Consider the following 25807-nt stretch of genomic DNA (forward strand, 5'->3'; position numbering starts at 1 on the left):
CAAGGACTTCAAAGGAATTGAAGATTAAGATTGAAAAAAAGATCATTCAAAATTCGTATATAGTGAATTTCTGTGGGAAAAATGGGATTACGGACGGTAAAATACTAGAAGTACAGGTTTTCATTAAAAATATAATCTTAAATCACTTTAGAATAATATATAAACTTTCAATCAAGTTTGTTCAGTTATTTTCTGTGCAAAACGCCATCACATATTGATCAGACCCCTAGCCCATGCCCTACCTTGCTTTATTCCCAAACAATCGACCATCCTCAATGCCCAGTCAATAATAACTTTGATCTTTAGCCAATGAGACAGACCAACCTACATATCGTAATATTTTTTCTGGCTTAGGCATGCAAAATAAAAAAAGAAACACAAGAGGCTATAATTTATGTAATAGGGAAATGTAAGACATTTAGATAACATTTGGCGAGACGTGGAACAGATATGGGGAGTACTTGAGACTGGAGACCAGAGACTTGAGGAGTGGAGTGGAATGTCTTCGGACAGAGAGGGCCAGGAGAGACAGGAGCAGAAGTCGAAAAAGTCGTGTCAAGACAAAGTGCAATAATTCACACTCACTTTTGGGGGTACGTTGTCGAAGGCATTTGACGGTTTAGAGGTGGAAATAACAACAGCACAACAGCACAGTGTCCGCATGGGCATGCCCCACCGACAGACAAACCACTCTGGAGGCTCCAAAGGCGGAGGCTGAGGAGGAGACTGAGTGAGCCTGATGATTATGAAACAGTACATGCACGCGGCTGACACTTAATATAGTTTATGACATGATAGACCCTCGCATCGAATATACATATGTACGTACCGCCGAACCCATTGTCCAAATAAAGATATAAACAAGAAAGGCAAAGACACAAATTGAATTTACGATTTGTATGGATCGCGTATGAAATGTTGGACCAATTCCAAAGTGCCACTGGCAATATTCAACAATTTTCTGGTTTCGATTTAGTTTAGTGGCCAACAGATTTATAGTGCAATTTAATCATGATTTATCCAAATGCCCATAAATAATAACCGTGATTATTAGGAGGCCGGGGACGGGGAGTGGCCGGCCACAGGGGAACGGATCGGAACGACTGCCAAGACTTTAATTGATTGCTGGCCGAAATTTAATTAGCCAGAAACAAAGGCCATGGGCAAGTGCTTCGAGATGATAATCTCATGGGGTATTTGCATACTATTTTAAATTCTTTTTTTGCAGTCGATTTGCACCCCATCAGCATCACCATCGAATCAAAGTCAGGCTTCAGCGGAGACTTGAACCAAAAGCCGAGGCGAAGCGCAGCCTGTAATCGACTTTGGGCTTCGGCTCTGGCTTCGGCTGTGCCTTCGTGCATTCGTCGAAGTCGGTGGCTACTTCTACTTGGCGTTGCATAAAAAGTGGTTCAGTGGAGCAAACCGCTTCAGACCGCAAGCGTCGCGAACGCGTCCCCATAAAAAGAGGATACCCTACGATCAACGCGCGAAAGTGGAAGTGCTAATAGAGAAAGGATCATCTATATATGCATACCTATATCCTTTATATGGTGCGTGTTGTGTTTCCTTGGCTGTTCAACAGATACAAAAATATATACATATATATCTGTATTTACAGCTGTAGCGTATACTAAATATTTGGAATACCAGATTTCATTTGGATACATCACAAAAATTTTAATTCCCAAAATAAAAGTGAAGGTAAGAGGCGGTACTGCGGTATGACTGAGTGTCAAAGCCAGTTTGTGGCATACATTAAATGAATCTCTCAAAGCAAAGTTCTTTCGAAAGGAACCTCACAAAAATGTGCAATAAATACCACAGATTATTGAATTGGAAGGAAAAAAACGAAAGAGAGCGGCAATAATTATGTTTTTATTCTGATAGAAATTTCTATAAGTCAAATGTCAATAATTGCATAATACACATATGGTATTATTTTTTTAAAGATATTCTCTACCGTTGAATCAATGGATATTTATGAACATTGTGTACCAGTTTGCCAAGTTTTTTTTGTCTTTTGAGGAAATATGCTAAATATCAGATCATAAATTGTGTGCAATAATAAGCAGAATCCAAGGAGAATTCTGGAACCTCCAACAACAGGCCAAATCGATCGATACATTGTCGCTCGTTTGACAATTACAAATGTCTGTTGCAGGTATTATTATGGATTGCTCTCATTCGATTTGAATTGAATGGGAAATTGGAAACTGCACTTTAATCAGTCTGACAGACGTCAGACGGTGGCAGACAAACTAATTTGCATATTAATTTTAATTGAGTGAGCAGCGGCCCGAGCCCGGACCCGTAGCCCCAGGAGACATCCATCGATAAAAGTTCAATCTTGCAATTGAAATGGAAAATGTCATGCTGCAAATCGAAATCGAATTCAAATCCGAAATAAAGCCATTGGCATTACAGCTGGTGCTCAGACTACGTGGTGGGTCCAGCTCCACACAAGACACACAAAAACAAAAACAACAACAACAACAAACCACAAAAGAAAAGGCCCAACAGAATAAATTTAAATACAATTCGGCAACAGTTTTGTTCAAACAAATGTGGTTACAGCAAAGTGTTTAGCATGTCTGTTGCCCAACTCCAAGTCTTTCGTTTTATGATGGCTAGACGATAAAATTGGTGTTTATACCATCATCTTTGGCCAATCTTTTCGCTCACTTTTAAGCCATAAACCATCCTATCACCGCCTATCAAAAGCTTCCGCCTGGCGAGTGACAAGCTTGGCAAATTGTTACAAACACCCGCCGAATCCAATGTCATTGGCAAAAAAAAAAAAAAACGAAACCAAACGAAACCAAAAAAAAATTCGCAAAATCTTTAACCGTATTCCATCATCAGATGGATTTGCATATGCAAATTTCATTCCCACGATTTTTAATTGAAAACAAAAGCTCTGAGCAACCAAAGGAAATGGAAATTCTGAATTGAGGATTGCCAAGGGCAGGGTCGAGTGCGTGATGTTATCAGGTGAAAATTTATCACTAATCAAGGCTCATTTTCGGGGATTTTCGATTGGTACGAGCCTTCACTATATGGTCTAATTGGTAATGGTTTTCGTGTGGCGAATACGAGGAACCATCTTCATTTCCTATTCCTCCTAATGTGTACTCTAACTTTGGAGACTATTTGAAATTCAAGAACCTATAAGAAGTGGAATATAATATATAAAAACCAGTTTATCCTTTCTTAAAAGGTATGCATATTTATTGCAGGTGGTATCGATTAGAATTAGATGAATAGAATATTATACAAAGAATATAGTAGACGGAAATATAGAATCCACTATATAATGGCATACAGTAGAGTCTCTTTGTATAATATTTCCCCACTCTATTACTCTTAAAGATGAATGCTAAGCTCTGATATGTATGTCAATAACATATAGAGTCAAGGAATAGTTAGAACGCAATAAAATAGAAATACAAAGATATATTGGGGTTCTTTGTATTCGTATAATTCTCCTAGCTGTTTGGATAAGCCAAAATAAATAGAACTCTATAAAACCTAGTGTATTATTTATTATATCACTTTAAAGAGTGTTCAAACTTCGTCTCATCTCAATTGAACACTACATTTTTTTATAGTTTCTACTTTTTGCACATCTTTGGGTCGTTTTAATTAACACTTTTAGTGATACAAAGCCATTTGACTTTGGCTAATTAATGAAGCGAATCAAACTGACATTCGGCGACTGCGAATTCTGTGCGAATTTAATACAAAAACCCTTGTAAATTCTGTCATAATTAAGTCAGATCCCTGACACTACCCTCGGGCTAAACGAAGCAGGTGAGCAATTGGTATGTGGCACAAATGAAATTAAAGTGAAGTGGAGCCCCGGGTATCGGAGGCAGGGGCCAGAACCAGGGTGAGGCACAAGCCAAAGCCAAAGTCTGGGGCTGCACCCAGAAATGCGTACAAATCCGTTGACATTTTGCCAGACACAACATTACAAGAAACCCCAGAAACGGAGACACGAGACAGGGACCCTGGGACAGACAAGTACTAATTGAGTTTCCCCTGCCCAGAGGTTCCATTAATTACTCCCGAGTGTAGCTGTAGCATTGGATGTGGCTATGGAGTGGCCGCAAGATCTAGGCTTAAAGTTCATTAAGAGAAAAGATTCGGTAGGGCGTACCAAACCCAAGACAAGACCCACCTCTGAGGTTGTGTAAGCAAATGGCTTGAGCCGAATCTTCGCTGGCTAAATGTTCAATTTACAAATTAACCAAGGCAAACATTTCAGTTCAAAAGTTCAATTACAACAGCAGCCACAGCCACAGACAGACAGTACGACCGTTCGGTGGGGTTGTGAAATCCCCCTGTTAGTGAATTGAATATCGAAATCGGAATCTAAAACCCAAATAAACAATAACAAGGGCATCACAACGAATTAATTGAAAGTATTTACAACTTGCCAGCATTCAAAATTAGCCAACAATCGAATAAAATCAAATTGCATTGAAGACCACCGAAAGGAAAAACTGAAGACGAAAGGCAGACTTCTGCCTTCCCCTCCCATCGTTTGTTAAGCCCCAGGGGGGACTGCAGCTCGGAGACTGTGAAAATCTTCAGGCTGTTGAAAGGCTGTTCATCCATTGACCTCTGGGTAATTGGGAATTTGATTGAATGTTTTCCCAAAATGATTTTGCATTTAATGAAAATTTGTGTTATATTTTCATTAAAGATCTTAATGGAAACATTTTTTAATAACTCATCAATGGCTTGTAATTATAATGAAGTCTTAGGGGGGTCCACCAAGATTGTGTAAGATTGAAGGATGCGTTGGAGAGGTAAAAAAAAGATTCTTAGAATATATTTTGTATTGAAATGCATGTCAAAAGCTTATTTCCTCTGCAGCGATTTCTGTAGAAAATTGGTAATATTTCCGCTTAAAGATCTACAAATTTGCCAAGAAAAATTTGCCTTTCAATGAGACCCCGAAAAACTGCCATAAATTGTGCAAAATTCCAACAATTTCGAAGGAGACCTCGATCTGATTCAATCTTTTGTTATTCTTCCACTTTCGCCCTGAGGCCGGGACTCCGATTGTTGGTTGAAATTTCCAACAAAATTATGGATTGTGGGCGAGTTCAAGTCGGTCAGGCAGTTGGGCACTATGCCAGTGTGGCACTGGGGCACAGTCACGCATGCCCCTTTCGATTTCATTCGAATCTGAATCTCTTTCCTCGATTCGATTACTCAATTCGAGCACTGCTCGAGTGGCTATGCAAATTGATCGGCAACCGAAATTGAAATTTGCATTTCTCAGGCAAAGTTCGTGATATGTCAACGGGCGTTAGAATGTGCTTGTCGGGGCAGCACCTTCCTTTGGAGGTCGTCATGGCCCCCCTCTCTCTCTCATACGGGGGTGTCTGTGTGTGTATTTGTTAGAGTTGACACTTTTTGTAGGAACTTGACAATTAGCCGAAAACTGACAAGAATAAATCATCAAACGACAAACGGTTAGCGCTGACATTTCTGATAGATTTTGGGTTGGTTTTTTTGTGCCTATTAAACATCGAATGCGAGGGTATGTTCTGTTTGGATGGAAGCATATATAATTCTATAAAATATGTGTATTCCTTCCTCAGCAGGAAGGTCTCAGATCATTCAGTTATTAGCCATAATGGCGAAAATATACAGCCAATATATGGACAAAGGAATGCCATCCACTTTTCCCTTTATTATAAAAGAGTTCGTTGGATAATTTCTACCTTTTATAGTACCAATATCTAAGCATTAGGTATCACTAAGTCTCAACATCGACCAACAAATTCAAAGTTCTTTTCTTTCTAATTTTGTTGTTCCTCTGTTTAATTCTGTTTTAATTGCATTTATCAAATGCCAAGCGATGTTCATGCTCTGCTTCCAGCACAGAAAAACGAATGACTTGGGCAACGAACTTGATTTAAAAACAAGTTGAATCTTGTTGGATCTGCCTTTCAGCGCAAAATCCCCAGCCAACTCATAGATAGTTTCAGTTTTCTCACTCACTGTTTAGATGAATTTTGTACGGATATCTACGAATCTGCGAATCTTAATTGTTGTTTGATTTTCTGCTGCTGTTGCATTTGCATGGCCGATTCGGTTAGTGGCTTTTTAGCGCCTGTCTGATGTATGAATACATTTTTATGGCATACACATGTTTCTTCTTGTTTTCGTATGTATGTATTTTTGCTTGGACTTCTTTCGGTATCCAGGTCAAGTCGACTGCTGCTGTCATTTAATGCAAATTACGAGTATATTGGCCCACAGTGGTTCTCTTCCATGTCTCCTCCAAGCCTCCAATCTTTCAGCTCTTTCAACTACAAATTGCGTTTTGCTTTCAATTTAGTTTAAGTTAACGCACATGTGGGCGTGGTCGTTGGCTTTGATTAACATTTTTTCTATCCAACGGAAAAATGCTGGAAAACTGTTCGACTGCGTAATGAAGTTTGCCTTGACCTGGGATCTCGCTTTTCGTTGAGACGGCTTGGAAAAGGCCTGTTTGGTGTCCTATAACCAAACTTAAATGTCGTTTCAAAATAAATTGAGTGAAGCTAGAAACATTTAAAATAGTCTAAACTAAAATATGATTTTGTGAGGTCTAAAATGTCTTAGAAATATTAAGATTCAGGAAGAAAAATTAAAGGGAAACATAAAAGCTTCTGCATAAAAAGTTCTTATGAATATTTTAAAAAATTTTGGAAAGGAAAAAATAAATAGTAGAAAATGTATCAGTCAAAAAAATAGAGTGCAAAAATTTTACTTGAAATATAAAAGAAATGTTCAAATTTCTAAAGTTAAGTGAAAAAGGTCTGGAAATGCGAAATCGAATTATCGTTAATTATTCCAGTTGTACTCCGATTGTAATCGTTAGCCAATTTAATTGAATATTGAATTGAATATATAAATATTTTTGCTAACTAACCAATTTATTTATAAGATTACCCTAATCGACAGCCTTTTTTATGGGCTTCATGGATTTATTTTCAAATAAGCTCAAAAAATGCTTTGATCTTTTAACAGATCCATATATTTAAGCCTTGAATAACATATAAATCGTACAGGCATCGAAACCGGTGTAAACTTTAATGTATTTTGTTATGTGAAGATTATTTCCTATTGCCTATTCGAGTGTCCTATTTCTCTTTCTTAATCATCATACTCGTTCCCATAAAAAACTCAATTAAATGCTGTATGTATTTGCTGGATTCAGCCACCTGTCGCATTTGACACTTTTGCAGTTGCCAAAAATATTTTGTCTTAATAATTAAGCCCACTCGAAGACTCGAACACCCGCCTTAATTGCCAAATAAAATTTAAGCCGAACACAGCAGGTGATTAAGCAAATTATCATTTGACAGAACAAGATAGAGACCAATACCTTCACACACACACACACACACACACACACACACAAATCTGATCTCAGCAAAAGCAGATCTTGAATAGATGTTGCAACGCGGTAGATAGAGCAACCTGCAACGGCGTGGCGTGGTGTGGTGTGGCGAGGCGGCTTGCGAACGACATCAATTAGCGGCATTTTAAGTGCGTTCCACATTTGGCGTGAAAAAAGCTGAAAAGAGCAAAGGAAAATGCGTCGCGAAACGCCTCGAGTCAATCAATTTTGCTGCTGTGTACAGGAGGCCTGGACTCGATCTCGAGACAGACTCCACTCCAGATTGCGTGGCCAGATTGGAAGCCATTTGGAAAGGCCGCCGCAGATCGAGGCGGCGTGGTGCGGTGCGGCAACTTACGCAAATTTTGTTAGCCACAGATCCCGCAGCTCCCCTAAGGCTTGAATGTCCAAGCCACTAACCGCCACTAACCGCCGCCTCATCAGAGGGAGATACCCAGCGACACACCCTAATCTGGCTCTGGCTCTGGCTCTGCCTCGGACTCTAACTCGGACTTGGACTCTGGGACTGCGACTGCGACTTCGATTTGAGTCTGCTGTCTGGAGTTTTCAAGATTTTTAATTGAAATCTGCAATGGTCTGACTCTTTGGCTGCCAACTAGTTTACGCATTTGAAAGTGCTTGCTGGCTGCTGCGCGGGCCTTTTGCCTGGTAATTAAAAACTTGTCGTTCGATTTGATAACTTTTTTTCGAATTCTCTAGAAACATGCGAGTATAGAGGGTACGATGACTTGAGTGGGAAATGATTTTCTTTATTATGTATGTCTATAAAGAGTTATTTTTTCTTTGAAAACAATGGTTCGTTATGCTATCAAATCTACTTTTATTGGATGTATAAGATATAATAAATGGCCTTCTGTCTGCTGGGGGTATCTTATTTTTATTGGGCACATATTCTTCACTTAAACAGTGATTAATGTACATATGATTCCGATGACATTTACGAATAGATTAATGTTCAGTGCATCGGTTTTGCAACTAGCATTAGAGATCTGTTTTTAAGACACACTTTACAGCCCGTAATATTTGTACTATAGTTACGGAAATTTCATGTTAGACTAACTCTTTGATTTCACCATATTTCTGCTTGACCAACATTATTATTCATAGTTTAAATCACCTTTCGAATAATTTGGAAAATTTTGGTTTTTTGCGGGCATTGCCCTCTTGAGATAATATTTGATTGTAGGTGCATGCTAAATGACTCTGATTCAATTTCTAGAGGTTCATATTTTAAGTTTAATTGACAGAACGCTAATTCAAAATTTTTAAGATGCTAATTTAGCAAAATGAATTCTTATTCTTATTTTTAAGGTACACTTTGTTGTACTACTTGTTGTGTTTGATGGGCTTTCCCTTGATATATGATAGATTCCCTTGATAGATGAATGATATTTTTCGAGAAATTTATATTCTTTAATCAAATACAAACTGTAATTGCCAGTTTCAACCTCTGGAAGTCGCTCCCCCCAATCAATTTCATGCAAGTTAGCTATCAATCAGGAATCGTTAACTTCGTTAACTTGTAAGAGTATTCCACCTTCAATCAAGTCCAAACACCATTCCTTTCACATTGCGTTTCTTAGTCGGTCAACGAGGCGCATACGCAACATTTGTCACGAAACGTCCAGTGGGGGTGTGGGGAGACAACCTCATTTTCCCAGTACGAGTCCAAGTCCGAGTACGAGTCCGAGTCCGAGGAGGATGTGCAGCTGAGTGATTAATGTATGTATGTGGGGAGGGGAGGTAGTGTGTAATGCATTCAGCATTCAGCAGCTTAGTAACTTTGTTAGCTCCGCATTCGTGGCCCTGTTCCCCCATCATCGATGGAGATTTTAAGTAGCAGTGATGCGATAGCAAATGATACCAGTTTATTAAACTGGTTTAAACGCAAAACGCCCCTTGGCTAACCCACGACTGCGGCTCTAATCCAAAACACACACTCTCACACACACAAATTTAAGAGTCTGGGCCCAAAAGCGAACGCACTTTGAAGATTGGGAACAGATTGCACAACCTCCAGCTCCCCGACTATCCTCCAACTCCCTCCCAGGGAGGAGGCTATGACGTGACATCCTGGCACTGGCTGCTGGCTGCTGGCTACTGGATACTGGCACTGCGTTTCGATTCGATTGGAATGGAGTAACTTAATATTCAGCCAAGCGAATGCGTTTTATGGCCTGCAACTCCCTAGCCTTTGGTTTTTTAGTCCGAAAAAGTGAGTGGGAAAACCATTATCCACAAAGGATTTTAATTAAACAAAAGGAAAAACCCAAAAAATCTAATTTCCGTTCCACCAAAAAAGAAACGATCTTTCCATTTAATTCGATTTCGGGGCAGTCTCTGATGCAATCATCATTCAAGTCGAGAGTCAGACTTTGAGCCTGTCCAAAATGCATTGACACAGTTTTCACCAGCACCGCCTGCATCTCCCACACCCCCTCTCACAACTACCTTTCCAAAGGAAAATTTATAGTGCGCGTAGCTAGAACTGGATGTGGACTTGGACCAGGCCTCCGATTCAGGCCCCGGACCGGGCCCAAAGCGAGGTGCGTGAGTCGTTCAATCAATGCAATTCATTCATTGAGTCCGAAGTGGCCAAAAACACGCAACAACAACAGCAGTTGACGGTTGCCTGCCGCGCTGGCCAAGTGCCTTTCAAGACAGTGGCATAGTCATACCAGTCCAAGACGGGGATCTACTAAAAGAAAAGCCCAAAGGAAAACGTCAGCCCCTTCCCTGTTTGTCTGTGCCAACTGTCACCTCAAAGACCTCTCTGGCTCTCTGCCCCGCTCCCCCTTTGCTTGGGGGCATGTGTTTTTCCATTTACCCAACGGAAAAACCCCTGCTTGGCACACGCTGCTGCAACACTGAAAAAATGCGTTTTTCCTGTATGCAAAAAATCCACAAACGGAAAAAAATCGTAGACTCACAGAAAAAGTTGCGTATGGCAAGAGTTTATTGATTTATTATGGAGCATATACCGCATAATTTATTACAAATCTATTTGTGTGTCGGGGACCCAGATCCAGGAGGTGGGCGAGGGGGCTCCGAAAAGGTTTGTGCGTGCCAACAGATTTATGTGTTGTGGGGACACTAAACAAAAGACTTAAGCTACAAACTGGATAAGCAAATGAAAGGGGTTTAACAGAGCAGAGTAAGAGGACGATAAAGGAAACATAAATTTATCAGAGAATATATTTTTTATTCTGTTGGATATATAATATAAAATCTTAATACTTTCCCACAGTTTGTTAGCCTCCCCGAAAAATCCTTAGCCCATGGCAAATTCGATCGCCCTGCATTGTAGTACATGTATTATTATTATCTGCCGCTTGTTAATGACTTAATTAAACGCCTTTTATGTAAACAACAAAGGCAAGTGGAACCAACAAAAAAAAAAAACAAACAACGAACCACAAAAAGTCCAAGTGCCCCCAATGCAACGCCCACGCGGAGCAGCAACAACTACAACCACAGGCACAGGGGCAACAGCCACAACAATGACCACACGCCACTTGGCCACCAACTACATCCCATACACCGTTTTAGCCATGGCCCCTTGCTTGAATCTGCTGTCTGTAACGAAGTTTGCGGATACCCTTCAAGAGGGTATTACAACAGGAGGAACTCCTAGACAACTCTATACATTTCAATGACACTTTTCTCAGAGTTTTAAGAGAGTTCTCTCTTTTATATCGGTTAGAATCCGCTGTATCGAAATTTGATCAAAAATGCCAAAAATAAATATAATATTAGGGTATATATACCTTCCACCACAGAAGCTAGACTTATTTTCACGCTCTGCGGTCGCTTTTACTGCTGTGGCACTGTGCTGGGTGGCGACTCTTAAAGTTGATAAGTATCATTAAACCGCCCGCCTAGGTCTGGCTTTTGTCTAGTAGTGCGAATGCGAGTGCGCCCAAGAAGATTGATAATGCCTGACGGAGGAGGGCCGCCGCGAAGTGTTAATGGGACGAATGAATATAAATAACCAATTAAATGGAACGATATAATTTAATTGGTTTAAAGATACTATGCACTCGTAGATAGACCTCCTGTGGCTAGAGATGTTTGCTTTTCGATCGGGTAATTAGGCTATGACTCCTACCTACCTACCTACCCACCTACCTACCATTATGACCACCGCCTTGGGCAATGATCGATGCATGAAATATCACGCCAATTACTGCGATCCACCAGTAAGCAACAGTAAGCCGACAAGCGGCAACCAGTTGTTGCACCGCAAATTAAATCAATTAAATAAATAAAAAACATTGTTGTACGAGTGTTTTTTTGGGATAGGCTGGACTAAAGTATACTCTTTTGGTGGTGTTTGGAAAACAGTCTGGGAACGAAAATATAAATCTTAGAGCAACAAAGACATAGTCTTCCCTTTACCAATCATTACCAACCATACCCCATCAAATCAGTAGAGTATTATCCCCACCAACGAAAGAGCTGAGACAACCGCTTTCGTTGAGTGATTTTTGATCAATTATGTTTACGACTTTGGCTTCTCATTAAACATTTATCGGATTGATTGAGCTGTTATATGATGACACATGAGCAATTACCACACAAACCCCTCGCTTCTCGTTTCTTGCCTCTATTCCAGATGCCACACCATCGACTGTCTGCCCTGGGCCTGGTGCTACTCTCCTTCCTCCTGCAGCTGCAGTCGATCCGAGCGGATGTCGGCTACCACTACGACAGACCCTCGGCGCCGTCGGCACCAGCCTCCGTCTACTCCGGCCATCAGTTTACAGCATTGCCCACGATCCACCCGTTGCCACCGATTCCGTCGCTGCCGGCCCTGCCCACCGCTCGAGTTCCGATACCCAGGATTCGCCCCACTGCTCCCGCTGCCAACATTGTGAGCCACTATTTACCACCAAAGCCATCGGGACCCATTGTGTCCACCTACCTGCCGCCGCCTGTGGCATCGCCAATTTCCTCCATCAGCTTCCACGGCCAGACACCCACTCTGAGGCCCGTGTACGGTCCCCCAGGATACGGTTTCTCCCAGCCTCTGGCCCCCACTGCCTCCACGCCCATCGTGGTGCCCAGCGGCCCGGGACCAGTGTCGGCAGGAGGACCACCACTGCGCATTCCCTTCGGCAAGCAGGCTCTGATTTCGCCCGGGGAATCCTACGTAGCCAATGGCAGGCAGCTGAAGCAGTACGCCGTCATCGAGATCATCGACAACGACATCGACGAGTCGCCAGCTCCGTTCCTATCGAGCTCCAGCTTCTTTGATCGCTTCGGAGCACATTTGGGGGCATCTTCTGGCCCCAGTAATGGCGTTCAGTTGGATTCGAGGGCCAATTCCTTGCTCCTCGAGCAGCAGTCCCTTTCTATCCAGCCACGTTCACAGGGCGGCCAGGGAGATGCCATCGCTCTGGGATCAGGTGGTCTGGGCTTCGTGCGCTTGGCCAATGGCAATGTCTATCTGGGATCTGGCTCCTTGGGTTACATCAGCGGTCAGCAGCGCGTGGCCTCTGTCCTGGATGCCCGCACTCGATCTGATTCCACGCCCGATGCCCTACACTTTGGCCACGGTCCATTGGGGGGAGCGGAGAACTTTCTGAGGTTCAAGTAGAGGCTGCTGCGGGTCCAATGACTCGCTTCCTTATTCCCTTTTCGCTGTATAATATAACACACACACACACACAGACACCACATGTATAATTATATATATATTTTATTGTAAATATGTAATAAAAGTTCTCCTTCCTTTGTTTAGAATGTAAGATTGCCGAAGTTATTTGAGATTCTTGTACATTTTTCCTATGCAAAACATCGAAACTTGATCAAATAAATACACATCTATGGTATATAATTAGTTACAGGGGTGTACTATGTATATTCTCAGTCTTGATAGCTCATAGGTCTAGTAATACAGAAGTTACCTAATCATATACTGCAGGTGAGTAATTTGTATTAGACACGACATAGGCGCGCAGGGCGCCTGCACATTGAAGAAAATCCATTGAAAATTCACCACTAATTCGAGGGCAAAGTGTACATTGCTGAGGGCGTGGCTGGCACGACAAAGAATGGCAGTCAAATGCCTTAAAGATCGTTGCATGTTCGAACTGGATCACAACAGAAAAGCAGTTTCAATAATAATATTGTGAGTCTGGTCCGATGGAAATGCATGCGCAATAAGTATCACCAGGAAGTAATCGTTTTGCACTTTCCGATCTACATATTTTATTCGAATCTCATCTCACATATGTGATCTGCATTGGCGCACGTCCGGATGAAGCTCTGCAGTACCTCCTGCTTCTTGTCCAGGGCTAGGATGTTGTTCAGCACGCTCCAAATTTCCATGGAGCTCCTCGATACTAAATATTTGTATTTTAAAACAGCGGATAGGGCTCCCTCGCAGGCCCACTTCAAGTACAGCTCCAATTGCTTCCACCTGTAAAGCAAAAGCGCTGCCTTGAGAAAGATTCGTCATTCTTTACATTGAATTCTACTCTTAATTACTACATTCTACTATACCACAGACCAATTGCTCTCAAACCTCCGTGGCAGTGCTCCTATCAGTTCCTATTTCTAAAATTCCATAGCTGCCAGCTTCTTTTTGTATGTAAATATTGTTAGTTCCGCTTGTGCCCGCTTTTAACTGTGGAGGCGCCTCTTTAGCCCCCGATTTCTTCCAGTGGCGCTGTATGTAATGTAATTTGGATGTAGATTTCATGTAAGGGAACAAGCTTCAAACATACATAATTTTTGAAATCGCAATAAAAACACTTAAAATATTTTGAATTGTTTTTATTAAAAAGAAAAATAAAATAAAAATCAACAAAATTACAGTGTAGTTTTGGTTTTTGTGTGTTAAAGGAAATTCCAACAAAAAAACGCTTTAAATTTAAATCTTGGCAACCTCAAAAAAAATTCAAAAACTATCCAAAAAAATTTCCATATTGCTATCTCTGCTTTCTCGTGAAGTGTAGTGGGTATAAGATTTAATCATGCTATTTCAACAGATTTGCATTTGTTTGCTAAACAGAAAAACAAACAATTTGTGTGTTGGCTCCATAATTATTCATGCGCAATTTTATAATGCGATTGGATGGCGGGAACGTGCCGGCTAGTTTCGGGGAGCTGTGCAAGATCTCCGGATCGGGTTCTATATGTACATATGTATGTATGTGTGGGCTCGGTTGCGAACATGTGCGACCGGCAGGGCAGGGCTAGCCGACGTGTTTGTTAAATGCGCAGTTTTAAAAGATCTATTTTTTGTGCGACTGTTTGCCGGCTTGCCTTTGCCTTTTCCCCTCCTACTTATGCACACATACTCGTATACACATCTTATATTCATAAGTATGTTTGAGTAAGTATGTATCTATGTATGTATATTATTCAAGTTTTTTGAAAAGTCTAGAACTGGGCCACGCGCGCTACCCCCCAGATGGTGGGGCCAAAATGCCGGCCGGTTTTTCCATGCGAGTGTTCTTCTCTCTGGTGCCTCTATCTTTTGCTCTTTCTTTAACAAAACAGTTCAACAAACTGCCAAAATTAAAACGCAGACTCAAGGTGAATCGGAAAGTACAATATCTGGCCCCAATACAGGCCCTCCAAGGTGAAGTGGAAAGTGGCAAACACGAGCGCACGCATAACCCCCTCTCAAGGTTCATTCGCTGATAAAGAAAGTAATTATTTGGCTTATTAAATCCTTTTTGATTTGATTTTCAAACACTTATTTTTTTATTGCATTTCACTTAGGAGCTAGAGATTTACAAGATACAAAGTCAATATGACTGAATGAACAAAACGAAACTGAACAATCGCTACAAGAGCTACTAGCTTACGGACTAAGATGGATATGGAAGGTAACGGAGTCAGGTAGTAGTTTTGTTAACAAAATGAGGGTCTCTAAGATTATAAGATCAGTGTCTTGGCAAACATAAAAACTAGATGATTTTGGCAGTTGCTGCTTGGTTGGAATTGACCCGCTGAACGGTTACAGCTCCAGCTGGAACTGCTCCTGATCCTCGATCTTCAGCGATTGGGTCTTCTTCACCAGCTCCGTGGGCACTGGCACACACTTCCTGAAGGGGGTACGTGGTGTTCCACGCATCAGGCAGCTCGGTATATTACTGGGTGGCGTCTGGCTCAAGGGGGAGGCACGCAGATTCTTCATGAAGGCCCGCTCATAGATCAGTTTGGTGCCTAGAAAAAGATACAGAATGGAAATCCCTTGATTAGTCAAGGTGTTCTCTGTGCCGATTGCATCAGCATATTCGTATAGTCCAGTTCCGGACGATAACAACGGCTGAGCAAACATTTCTGGCGGGCAATGATAGTGAGTCAGTCAGAAGTCCCGCACATGTGCGCGGACTGACTTTTCTCCGTCTTATCTGCCTGACTGGTCTGACTGATTCACTTCAGACGCAAAGTTTCATCAGCCGCAAAAGGCCAAAAATACTATAGATGACACTCACCTCCGGGCGTGGTGGAGTACAGGGTACCACCGGGCGTCGAGGAGTACACCTCCGGCATCTGGATGGGATCCGTGATGACGATCTTCTTGGTCTTGGCAATGGCCATCATTGGCAGGGCGTGGGAAACGGCTTGACGGGCGGTGGGTGATGCAGACATCTTTGATTGTTGGTTGATTTTTATTGCTGGTATTCGAAAAACTTTCCGCTTGGCTTGTAACCACTTTTGATTATTGCTTGTTTTATCGTCGTCTCCTACTACGACTTTTGATTATTGTTTACACAAATTGCGTTGTTTTGTTTGTGGCGCTTATCAGCTGTTTTTCCCGCTCGCTGCTGCTGCTTCTGCTGCTTGTCTGTTTGCTTGGGGCTGGCGAATGCTTGTCCATGCTTGTTGTCCGCTGCTATTTATACTGCGGCGCTCTTTCTAGCAGCTCTGCTAGCTCTCCCCTGCGCCGCTCTCTCTCTCTCACTCTTTCTGTTGTGCAATGCTCTCTCGCTCGCGTGATGTTTTTGTCTGCCGCCGCATTTCTGCGTATTATGACAATATTCCGAGTCGTTGTTGTTTTTATTGCTGGTTATTCTAATGAACCGTCTTGGTACCCTGGGCAGAGGGTAGTACGATTTAGAGGAGAGACATTTGCCCACCAGGTAATGAAGCATCTCCAGATACATAAGGTTGGAATGGTTACTTTTTCTCCTAGCTGTTTACAAGTAGGATTCGCCAGGGAATACTCTATAACTAAAGCTTTCGTTGGAACCATCTGTCGGAAAACATGCAGGAACAACCATTCAATAAGCAATTCTTTGTTGGAAAAAGTTGATTGTTTATGATTATAGCCAAGGAAACTCGAAAATCTTATGTTTTACTACGAATCACCTCCAACTTTGATCTGAAGCAACTTACTTAAGAAATAGATCCTTGGGTATATATGTATCTATTATCGCATACCTAGGAGAGTATCTTAAGGTTCGGATCCCCAAAAGATAGTCTTCCTTTCTTGGTGTTGTTTTTGCTATAGTCTGCTGCACACCTTAGACGGTTCTGGCAAAAGCAAGACAGAGATAGTGATATAAAGACCGGTCGAGAGGCAGAGGGAGAGAGAGCGATAGATTGGGGGGGCCTGCTGCGGGGTTTCCTCCTCTCCGCCTTTTGCCTTGGGCTTTTGTTTATATTTAGCCATTTGTTATTGTTTAATGCACGGCAATATTATTGGTAAACAAGCTAGTAAGAAATACTTAAATGAGCAAACAGCTTTCGAGATTCGATTCGTATCGAATCGATTCCACACTTCATGCATATGGGTTCCTAAAAACTCCGTTATCTGTCTATGAACAGAACTGTTGCAGGGAAAGACTATGACTCAGATTTCATCAGCCATCCAAAAGATGGTCTCTGGGTGATTCCTCAGAATTTCGGGAAGTGATATTTTGTTGCGTCTGTTTTGCAGTGCGCGGACTGGCCTCTGACAATCTATAACTAATTACCATAATGGCACGTTGCCGGGTCGATCGCTGACGTGTAGATTGAGCATATCAATAAATTTAATTACTTCGTGGCACGAGCGGCGCTAGCACTACATATATGCGCGGGGGCGTTGGGGTTGTTGACAAAATTCGAACGAATGTTGGACGCATGTAAAATAGTGTCAAAGGAACGAATGCTTACGTAGGCGCCCACGATTCGACGTAATTCGAATTTTTGGCTAATGTCCATAGCCCATGGCCAGAGGGCAATGTAAAGGTGCCACGTGTATGGATCTAACCCACAATGTGGGACAATTGGCGCCCACATAGGATTCAAGGTCAGGACTAAAGCGTGCGAATATTTATGATCTCTCAAAAAATTCTGATGAAATTTGGAGAAAGACCTTGAATGGAAAAAAACTGGCCAACACTGTGTGATCATTATTAGGTTGTGGTTTTTGTGGACATGCGGTCAAGTGGATGCTTTCTTTTTTTCCTATAGGGAAAATTTTAGGTAGATAATGATGGAGATCATCTGGGAGAACAGAATCATTGTTAAGAAGAATAGCGATACTATGTGTGCCTTTTTAGCGGTGTTTTTTACCGGGAACTATATTTATCTTTCTAATAAAAGATGAGAGATACATTAGAGGAATATTGCATTATGGGAAACTCCTAGAAACACCTTTTTATGGCTATACTATGGGATACCTAATTCTGTAATTAGTTCACAAACAAGTGCCAAGTGCAGGCCACTTTCAGTGAGATTATATCATGACCCACATTCGTTAATTTCTGGCAATAGGCCCCCAGGTGGTGGGCGGCAATGAGGGAGGCCCCACATATCTATGTAAGCTAAGTGCTGACTGACCCCCAAAGAAACTAACCGTAAACAACGTTACGCACATGGGAGCCAGAACTCACGGGAGTCTGATGGAATTGTAATGTGTCATCCCGCACGTAGTCCACAGCATAGAACCGTAGCCCTACGTGCGGGTGCCGGTATATTTTTCAAAAGAGAGCGAGAGATTCAGATACTAAAAGAGAATCAGAGAGGACGGCACAAGGTACTCTGCTCTCCCATTAGGGTCTTATCAACCCTCCTAATGGCCTAATGACAACCGGTTCTTGGTTTCGATTTCACTTTCGATTTCAGTAGTACGTTGCGCAGGTACTACAAGAGAGAGATTCCTAGAGAGATGTACCCACAGAGAGAGAGGCGTTAGATGGTAGGAAGTTTTCCTATTGCGTTGCAGCCAAGTGAAAATGCGTCTTTGATGAAATTTTTGTCGGCTGGGTCTTGGTGCGAGAGGTGCGGACCGGTATACCGGCCAAACATCGAAAATTTTGTATTGTTGTTTACGTCTATGGGGGATTATTCTCGGGGTGGAAAAGGCTGATGAAATTGCACCATGCGGTTACGTGGGACAATCGGATCTCGGATCTCGGATCTATTTCTAAACGAGTCAAAGATAGTTGTGAATGAGAGACGAGACCCGAAATTAATTCAATGCAAATACCAAGAAAAACGAAACCGATTGAAAATATCCTCAGCCTCCGAAAAGGCCAATTGCTGCAGGACGGAAGTGTGGATACTCTGTAAAAGTATTTGAAGACCAGAGAAGAAAATCATATTACATATATGTATGTATGTATTACATACAATATGAATAAAGGATATAAAGAAATATTTCCATATTTTTCGTAATTTTTAAATGCGAATTTATTCCAAAGATGCTCTCGAAGCTTTTGTTTTGCCGTATAACATCTATGAAAAGTTCGCCAACAAAAATTCTACATTATCTATGTATGTAATTATTTTCTTTAAGTCTCCATCCATCAAACACTTGTATTAGCCCATAAGCTCTTGATAAGAAAGTGTATACGCATTTTTATACAAACAACAACAAGCCTCACATCTCATCCCCCAATTTCGTTGACGTCGATGACCCACATTCTATGAAATACTCGAATACACATGAAGACGCCTCCGCCGACGACACTGTCGAGCCGTTGGCCAAAAAAAGCAAATCATTCATTCGACTTTGTTTATGCAAAATATGAAAAATACACACAGGAGGGAGGGAATAGTACACCAAAACAGAACAATAATCGTCCATTAAGTCTATAAATTAGCATGTGCCCCGAGCACATGGTCTGCTGTCGAGAGATAAGGGTGCAGTGCAAATCCATAGACTGCAGCGATAAGGGTAAACCAACAGAAGATCGGTTCGAGACTGCTTGACGCTAAGTCATTGCCAGTTGCCATTTAGGGAGGTGGTTCATCCTTGTACTCTCGGAATCGAATCGTATCGCGTAATTTGCGTCTTACATTACCTCAGCTGAAAAACACCCGATTCCTGGTTGCTGCTGGGATCTTCCATTGGGCGGGGGGATCCCTCACCCTCCCCCCTTCTAATCGACCTTTCTTCACTCCCAAAAAAAAATATAAAAGTTCAATAGCCTGTGATAAGGTTTCGAATAGAGACACAGACAGAGAAATGTGGATTGGCGCACTTGTGGATGGCGCACTCAGCCATAGCTGCTAAGCCACACTGTAAAAGAGAGACAGACAGACCAAGGGGGGCTGTTGATGCGAAACAACGACTGTATGATATAGTGTTGGGTAGTAGAATGAACAACAGATTTAATCTTTTAAAGCCATTACCTTCCATATGATATATTCATTCGAAATCCTATCGATTCCCACTACGAAAAGTATAAGAAATCAGGAATATGCCTCGCCCCTTTTGCAAGGGTATCCAACAAATGTATACCGCTAATAAAATGATCATTTCCGATCAGATGGGAAGATCTCTCCATTCAGATCTTTCACTTTCCGCTGCCATATATCAATAATGCATGGGCTAAAGAGTTGGCAACCGAATAAAATAATGGAAAAATGGAATTTATTTAACAGACTGGAGACGAGGAAACCTTCGCAACGATCAATGAACTAGACTTCTCGTGCACGAGTTCCACGAACTTGTAAGTGATCTTTGCATATACGTATACGTACTATACCATACGTGCCTGTGACAACATGGTAGGTACATACATATGTCTGAAAGTGTGGGATGGGTCTGGTCTGTGGTCTGATATGGTCTGGTATGGTCTGTTCGTTACACTCCTTCGAAGAACTTGTCCAGCAGTTCGTTGTTTACATAGCCGATCTCCCATTTCTGACGATCGTTCGCGGGATCGCACTCATTGGTGTACACCGTACCAATGCCATTTTCTACGATACCCTCCATGCAGCGTTTGCCGTTTGGGGCATGAACCAGCCACTTATGCGCACGATCGTAGTACCAGAATTGATTGCCTCCTTGATTATGACAGCTCCACATCCAGACAGTGGCATTTGCATGCATATCCTGGACATCCAGACAATTGGAGGCCCCATTGTGTCGAAGTTCGCGATCGGGTGTGAGAAGCCAAAATTGATTGAACTGCGGATGGGTGCGATTTTCTGCACAGCTGTACAGCCCCACGGCATTGTGGGCGCCCAAATTCATGGTGTCCAAGCAGTGTGTAGCAAAGGCCACGTTTTGAAAGGCCCCCGAGGCGTAGTTGGGCAGCTCCACGGGCGGGAACTTCTTGAGGAAGTCCGGGGCCACCTCTTTTAGGTACCAGTCGAAGGATTTACACTGGAGTCGCTCGCGAATTGCCCGTTGACGGGTGAGGTCACCAGCATCGATGTTGTTATAGGTCTGTGGATCCCTACTGTAGACATGTTCCTTGTACTCATCCATCCAGACCTCGGCCACACGTTTGTGGTTCTAAAGATAAGAGGGAGATATGTGTATCTGCATCTTTAAGGTATTCGATTGAAAAGGAAAGACTTACCCTCCCCACAAAATTGTAATTCCTTGGATTTGGTCTTGGGTCCATGGGACCGCGGAATATGTGAGCCACTCGAGAGCAGGGAATGTCTAGCAACATGCCGCCACACATCCAGATCTTGAAGCTCAGTTCGTACTGCTCCCCGCCCCAGATGTCCAGCTCATCATCGTAGCCGCCCAGATCCCAGAAGAAATCGGTTCTGATGGCAAACAGGCCACCCATCATTACTGGATTGCGAAAGGGCTGTGACTTATCCACACTGTCCTCGGGGAGGACGGGCAGCTGTTTGTAAAAGAAGCGCCAATCGAAGCCACCGCGGGATCCCTCCTGATAGCCCCCATTGTAGGCAAAGTTGCTGTGATCGATTATATCGACAATGGGACATGTAGAGATCTTGGGATTGATGGCAATGGGCTCGAGCAATGGAGGAAGCTGCAAAACAAGGGGAAAACTTTAGATATTGCAGGAACGATTCAGGGGTGGAAACCTACCCAGTTGTAGTTGACTTCAATGTGAGAGTCGAAGAAGACCAAGACCTCTCCGGTGGCCACCTTGGCCCCTTCTAAGCGTGCTCCAATCAGACCCTTTCGCTCGACATTCCTTACCACCGTCACGACATGGGGAAAGTGCAGGGAGACGTAGTCATCCAGCTGCTGCTTTAGTGTGTCCCAGTCACTGCCATCATCCACAAGGACAATTTGCTTCAGCAGCTCCACTGGAGTGCGGTTTATGACGCTGTAGATGGATCGCAGCAGGGCACTGAAGTGCTCGTTGTAAAAGATAAAGATCACGCTGATGTTCGGCAGCTTCGACAGGTACTTCCGGGTCTTGCATCTGTGAAGAGGAGGTGGGAGTATATTGTCATCTAGACGGAACTATAGAGCTATAGTGCTTACTGCTCCAATCGGACATCCGGCACGGAGCGATTGACGGATATCATATCAGAGAGAAGGCCATTGAATCCATTCTTCCTGTACATCTGCTGTTCCAACTCCTTCTCATCGGGATTCTCGATCTCCGCGGGCAGACCATGCTCTCCGAGACCCGATCGCAACTTGTCCGCTTCCATGGCCGCATAGTCGTGCCAGTCCCGTCGCTCACCCTCCACATCGGGCAGTCTAAAGCCTGTGGGCTGGGGTTTCTCCTCGGGCGGTGGTTCCCTGGCCAGGCTGCGATCCTGGAAGGGCGGACGTGCAGCTCGACGCGTGGGTTGAAGGTTGTTCGCCCGGAAGACGGGAGTGATAGGATCCCCATTGGGATCGAGATTCTCCTCCGACTGACTGCCGCCGGGACTGTCGGGACCCCTGCGTTTCTCCACAATCATCGTGGTGACCAGCGAGATGGCGGCAACCGAGAGCAGCCAGAACACCACTTTGCGCACGAGGCGCTTCACATAGCGCTTCTTCATAGCCATCGATGCAACGACGTCGTGCAGGTGTAAGTCTTTTTTGGAGACTGCTGTCTTGATCGCGCCCCGTGCCATCCCATACACGTCGTGCTACCTGGCAGTGCGTGGCAAAGCGTGGGTACATTAGTGTAATTACCAGTGCCAGGTCGACATTGGAAGTGCAGATATCGCGATAAGACGAAAGCAAATTCGATTTTGGTGAACAGCAACATGCTTCTTCACTATCAATCAGTATTAATTTCGAATGGCATGCTGTCAGAGAGGGTCGCTGCCTGGGTGGCGTGCAGGGCGTTTCACTCACCTGAAGTCGAGAATAAAAACAAAAAAACGGAAACGAAAAAATTGCATTGGAGTTCAAATTAGATAAGCGCGCGTCATGGTGTCGCCATCTGGTGTCAATAAGTAGGTGTCGATAGGCAGTTTATTGTTATCATTTTTGAATTTTAAGCTGGATAGCCAAACCTTCGTTTCATCTCACTGGTACTATTCAGACGAAACTTGGCGCTCAAATACTTATTAGTCCAACCGATTACCCAACGCTGGCTCGGGCTTTCCGGATAGCAGTGATTGACGCGAACGACAGCCTTTTTTCCATCCACAAAGGCCTCCAGGCAGCGATTCAAGCTGCTGCTCTGCTGAATCCACTTTCTGTTAATACTGTAACTCCAAATCTGATTGTCCCCCTTAGTGCAGCGGTTCAGCCACACAGTGGCGTTTAGCGTCGTGCCACGCATCTGCAGGCAGTTCAAATCAATCCCGGAAACGATCTCTAGATCATTTGTCAGCCTCCAGAACTGAGTCGGCGGTGGATGGGTAAGATTTGCACTACACTGTGCCAGGCCCACGGGTTTCCTGAAGCCCTCGGCCAAGGCGTCGATACACAAGCCGGGATAAGCCACATTCTGGATTGCCCCCGACCCGTAGCCGCGTGGTTCCACCAGCGGGAATCGCTTCAGGAAATCGGGTGCCACTTGATGCAAATACCAATCAAAACTATTACACTGGAGACTCTCGCGAATTTCCTTCTGACGTGTCACATTCCCGGCATTGATGTGGTACTTGTAGGGATCTCGCAAGTACAAATAGTGCTTGTACCCATCCATCCAGACCTCGGCCACACGCTTGTAGTTCTACAGACATTAAGGAGATCAAGGCTATTTTTGATTTCAGAGAAAGATGTGGAACTCCTACCCGCGTCAATGTATCGTACTCTCCTTTGGTAGATTCTAAGAGTTCACCTTTTTGCCAAGTTGGGTCCTGGGCGTCCTTGGGGTCTATGGCTATGTGCCCCACTCGGGAGCAGGGAACCTGAAGCAGCATGCCACCGCACATCCAGATCTTGAAGCTCATCTCGTACTGCTCGCCACCCGATGCGTCCAGCCCCTCATCGTAGCCGCCCAGCTCCAAGAAGTACTTTCTGTCGATGGCAAAGACTGTGCCCTCCATCACGGGATTGCGATAAGGCTGTGACTCGCCTTTGATGTCCTCCTGCAGGACAGGCAGCTTATTGAAGTTGAAGTGCCAGTCGAAGCCACCGCGCCACAGCAACGGATCGCTCCATTTAAAAGAAAAGTCCGTATTATCGATTTCATCCAGAATAGGACTGGTGACGATCTTGTAATGCAGTGTCATGGGTTCCAGCAAGGGAGGCAGCTGAAAGAGGGGGGAGCACATTATAAATTCTGGCAGGAGGGTTCGCATCAGAGCATACCCAATTGTAGATGACCTCAATGGAGGCGTCACAGAAGACCATAACGGTTCCGTTGGCCGAATTGACGCCCGCCACGCGTGCTGCAGGCATGCCAGTCCGCTTTTTTTGTCTTATAATGGATACTTTTGATCCAAAGTGCTCGTTAACGTATTTGTCCAGCTGTTCTTGTAGTTCCTGAGCGGTGCTACCATCATCTACGAGTATAACTTCATGCAGCAGTTCGTGTGGAGTGCGATTGATGATGCTATGGATGGCCCGTAGCAGGACACTCAAGTGCGTATTGTGGAATACCATGATGACGGATACATTGGGCAATTTGACCAAGTACTTGCGGGACTTGCACCTGTCGTGGATTGTTAGTATCCTAGCCCTTCGAATGATAACTGATCTGTTGCTACTTACCTCAACGGACGCGTGTCCGCGATCGTACGATTCACGGATATCTTATCGGAGAGCAAAGAATTGAAGCCCTTTTTTATGCTCATCGCAATCATTTCTTGGTACTCTTTGGTATCTTCGATGGCGATGCGCAACCCTTGTTCGCCCAGGCCAGTTTTTAAACTATCCGCCTGCATGACCGCCCGATCGTGCCAGTCCTTCCGCGGGCCCCCCTGCAAGGGTAAGTCGAACCACACATTCAGTTCATCCAGGACCATTTGGCCCACCATAATGTTTTCGGTGTTCTCGGTGTCAGCCACGGTTGTGTCGAAACTCTGTGTGTGTATGCTCTTGCCCATCAGGATGGTGGAGATCAGCGAGACAGTTATGATGGCTAGCAGCAATGCCACCATTTTTTTCAAATCCAGATTGACCTTCATGCTGCCGCTCTCTGTTGTCTGTTTGTGGTACTATAGACGCGAGAGCAACCGCGAATTTCGAATTGTAGATATTAATACGATATATACGAATATCTAGAGAAACACACGTTTTTGGTTTTGCATAAACACTGAATTTTGAGTATTATGTAAAATGTCTCAGCCTACTTTCTTTTCTTTTTATTATCCTACTGTATGGAAGGAATCTACGGAATCTATTATATATTTTTTAAATGAGACCGTATATTTTGGTATTTATTTGAATCGGATAGAATCTGTTATAACCGGTTGACAATGAGTCCCATTCCATGCACACATACCCTAGGGAAATGGATGTTATAGAATTGTGAATATGATTGTCATCCCAGGCAAAAACAATTTGTTTTCAATAAATTTTAATATTATTCAATATTATTTAATATTATTTTCAATATTTCAACGATATTTTAAAGCTTATTGTCTTCTTGCAGAGACCAAGAATAGGTATCAGGATCGAGATATATATACAAAACACTCATCATATACATGAATATGCCTAAAAAATGTAAATTTGAGAAAAGGTCTTTATAAGTCACGTTTTATCTTCATATCAATATTTATACTTTCATATAACATTAACAAAATAGGGTATACAAAAAAGGCCTATACTACGGCTTACCCGCAATATAGCGACTCTTTTTTTGT

The 25807-nt window shown here is 43.2% G+C and overlaps 4 protein-coding genes across 4 annotated transcripts; 1 reads left to right on the forward strand and 3 right to left on the reverse strand.

Annotated features, from left to right (window-relative positions):
• The first annotated feature begins 1399 nt into the window (after positions 1 to 1399).
• On the forward strand, positions 1400 to 13268 carry LOC4817476 (extensin). Its single transcript, XM_001356669.4, has 3 exons — positions 1400 to 1553; positions 1622 to 1704; positions 12045 to 13268. The coding sequence occupies exon 3, from the start codon at positions 12045 to 12047 to the stop codon at positions 13026 to 13028; it is 984 nt and encodes a 327-aa protein (XP_001356705.2). The 5' UTR covers positions 1400 to 1553; positions 1622 to 1704; the 3' UTR covers positions 13029 to 13268.
• Positions 13269 to 15131: 1863 nt separating this feature from the next.
• Thor (eukaryotic translation initiation factor 4E binding protein thor) lies at positions 15132 to 16039 on the reverse strand. The gene is made up of 2 exons (XM_001356670.4): positions 15883 to 16039; positions 15132 to 15610 (listed from the first exon to the last, which is right to left on the reverse strand). The coding sequence occupies exons 1-2, from the start codon at positions 16037 to 16039 to the stop codon at positions 15402 to 15404; spliced, it is 366 nt and encodes a 121-aa protein (XP_001356706.1). The 3' UTR covers positions 15132 to 15401.
• A 4194-nt stretch (positions 16040 to 20233) lies between these two features.
• Pgant4 (Polypeptide N-Acetylgalactosaminyltransferase 4) lies at positions 20234 to 22849 on the reverse strand. Its single transcript, XM_001356671.4, has 4 exons — positions 22086 to 22849; positions 21681 to 22023; positions 21193 to 21621; positions 20234 to 21125 (listed from the first exon to the last, which is right to left on the reverse strand). The coding sequence occupies exons 1-4, from the start codon at positions 22670 to 22672 to the stop codon at positions 20469 to 20471; spliced, it is 2016 nt and encodes a 671-aa protein (XP_001356707.4). The 5' UTR covers positions 22673 to 22849; the 3' UTR covers positions 20234 to 20468.
• Positions 22850 to 22950: 101 nt separating this feature from the next.
• Positions 22951 to 25298, reverse strand: LOC6902973 (N-acetylgalactosaminyltransferase 4-like). The gene is made up of 4 exons (XM_002132663.3): positions 24711 to 25298; positions 24309 to 24651; positions 23789 to 24250; positions 22951 to 23727 (listed from the first exon to the last, which is right to left on the reverse strand). Exons 1-4 carry the CDS (start codon positions 25124 to 25126, stop codon positions 23041 to 23043), a joined length of 1908 nt encoding a protein of 635 aa, XP_002132699.2. The 5' UTR covers positions 25127 to 25298; the 3' UTR covers positions 22951 to 23040.
• Between the last annotated feature and the right edge of the window lie 509 nt (positions 25299 to 25807).

Source organism: Drosophila pseudoobscura, chromosome 4 (genome assembly GCF_009870125.1).
Source record: "Drosophila pseudoobscura strain MV-25-SWS-2005 chromosome 4, UCI_Dpse_MV25, whole genome shotgun sequence".
NCBI classification, from domain to species: Eukaryota; Metazoa; Arthropoda; class Insecta; order Diptera; family Drosophilidae; genus Drosophila; species Drosophila pseudoobscura.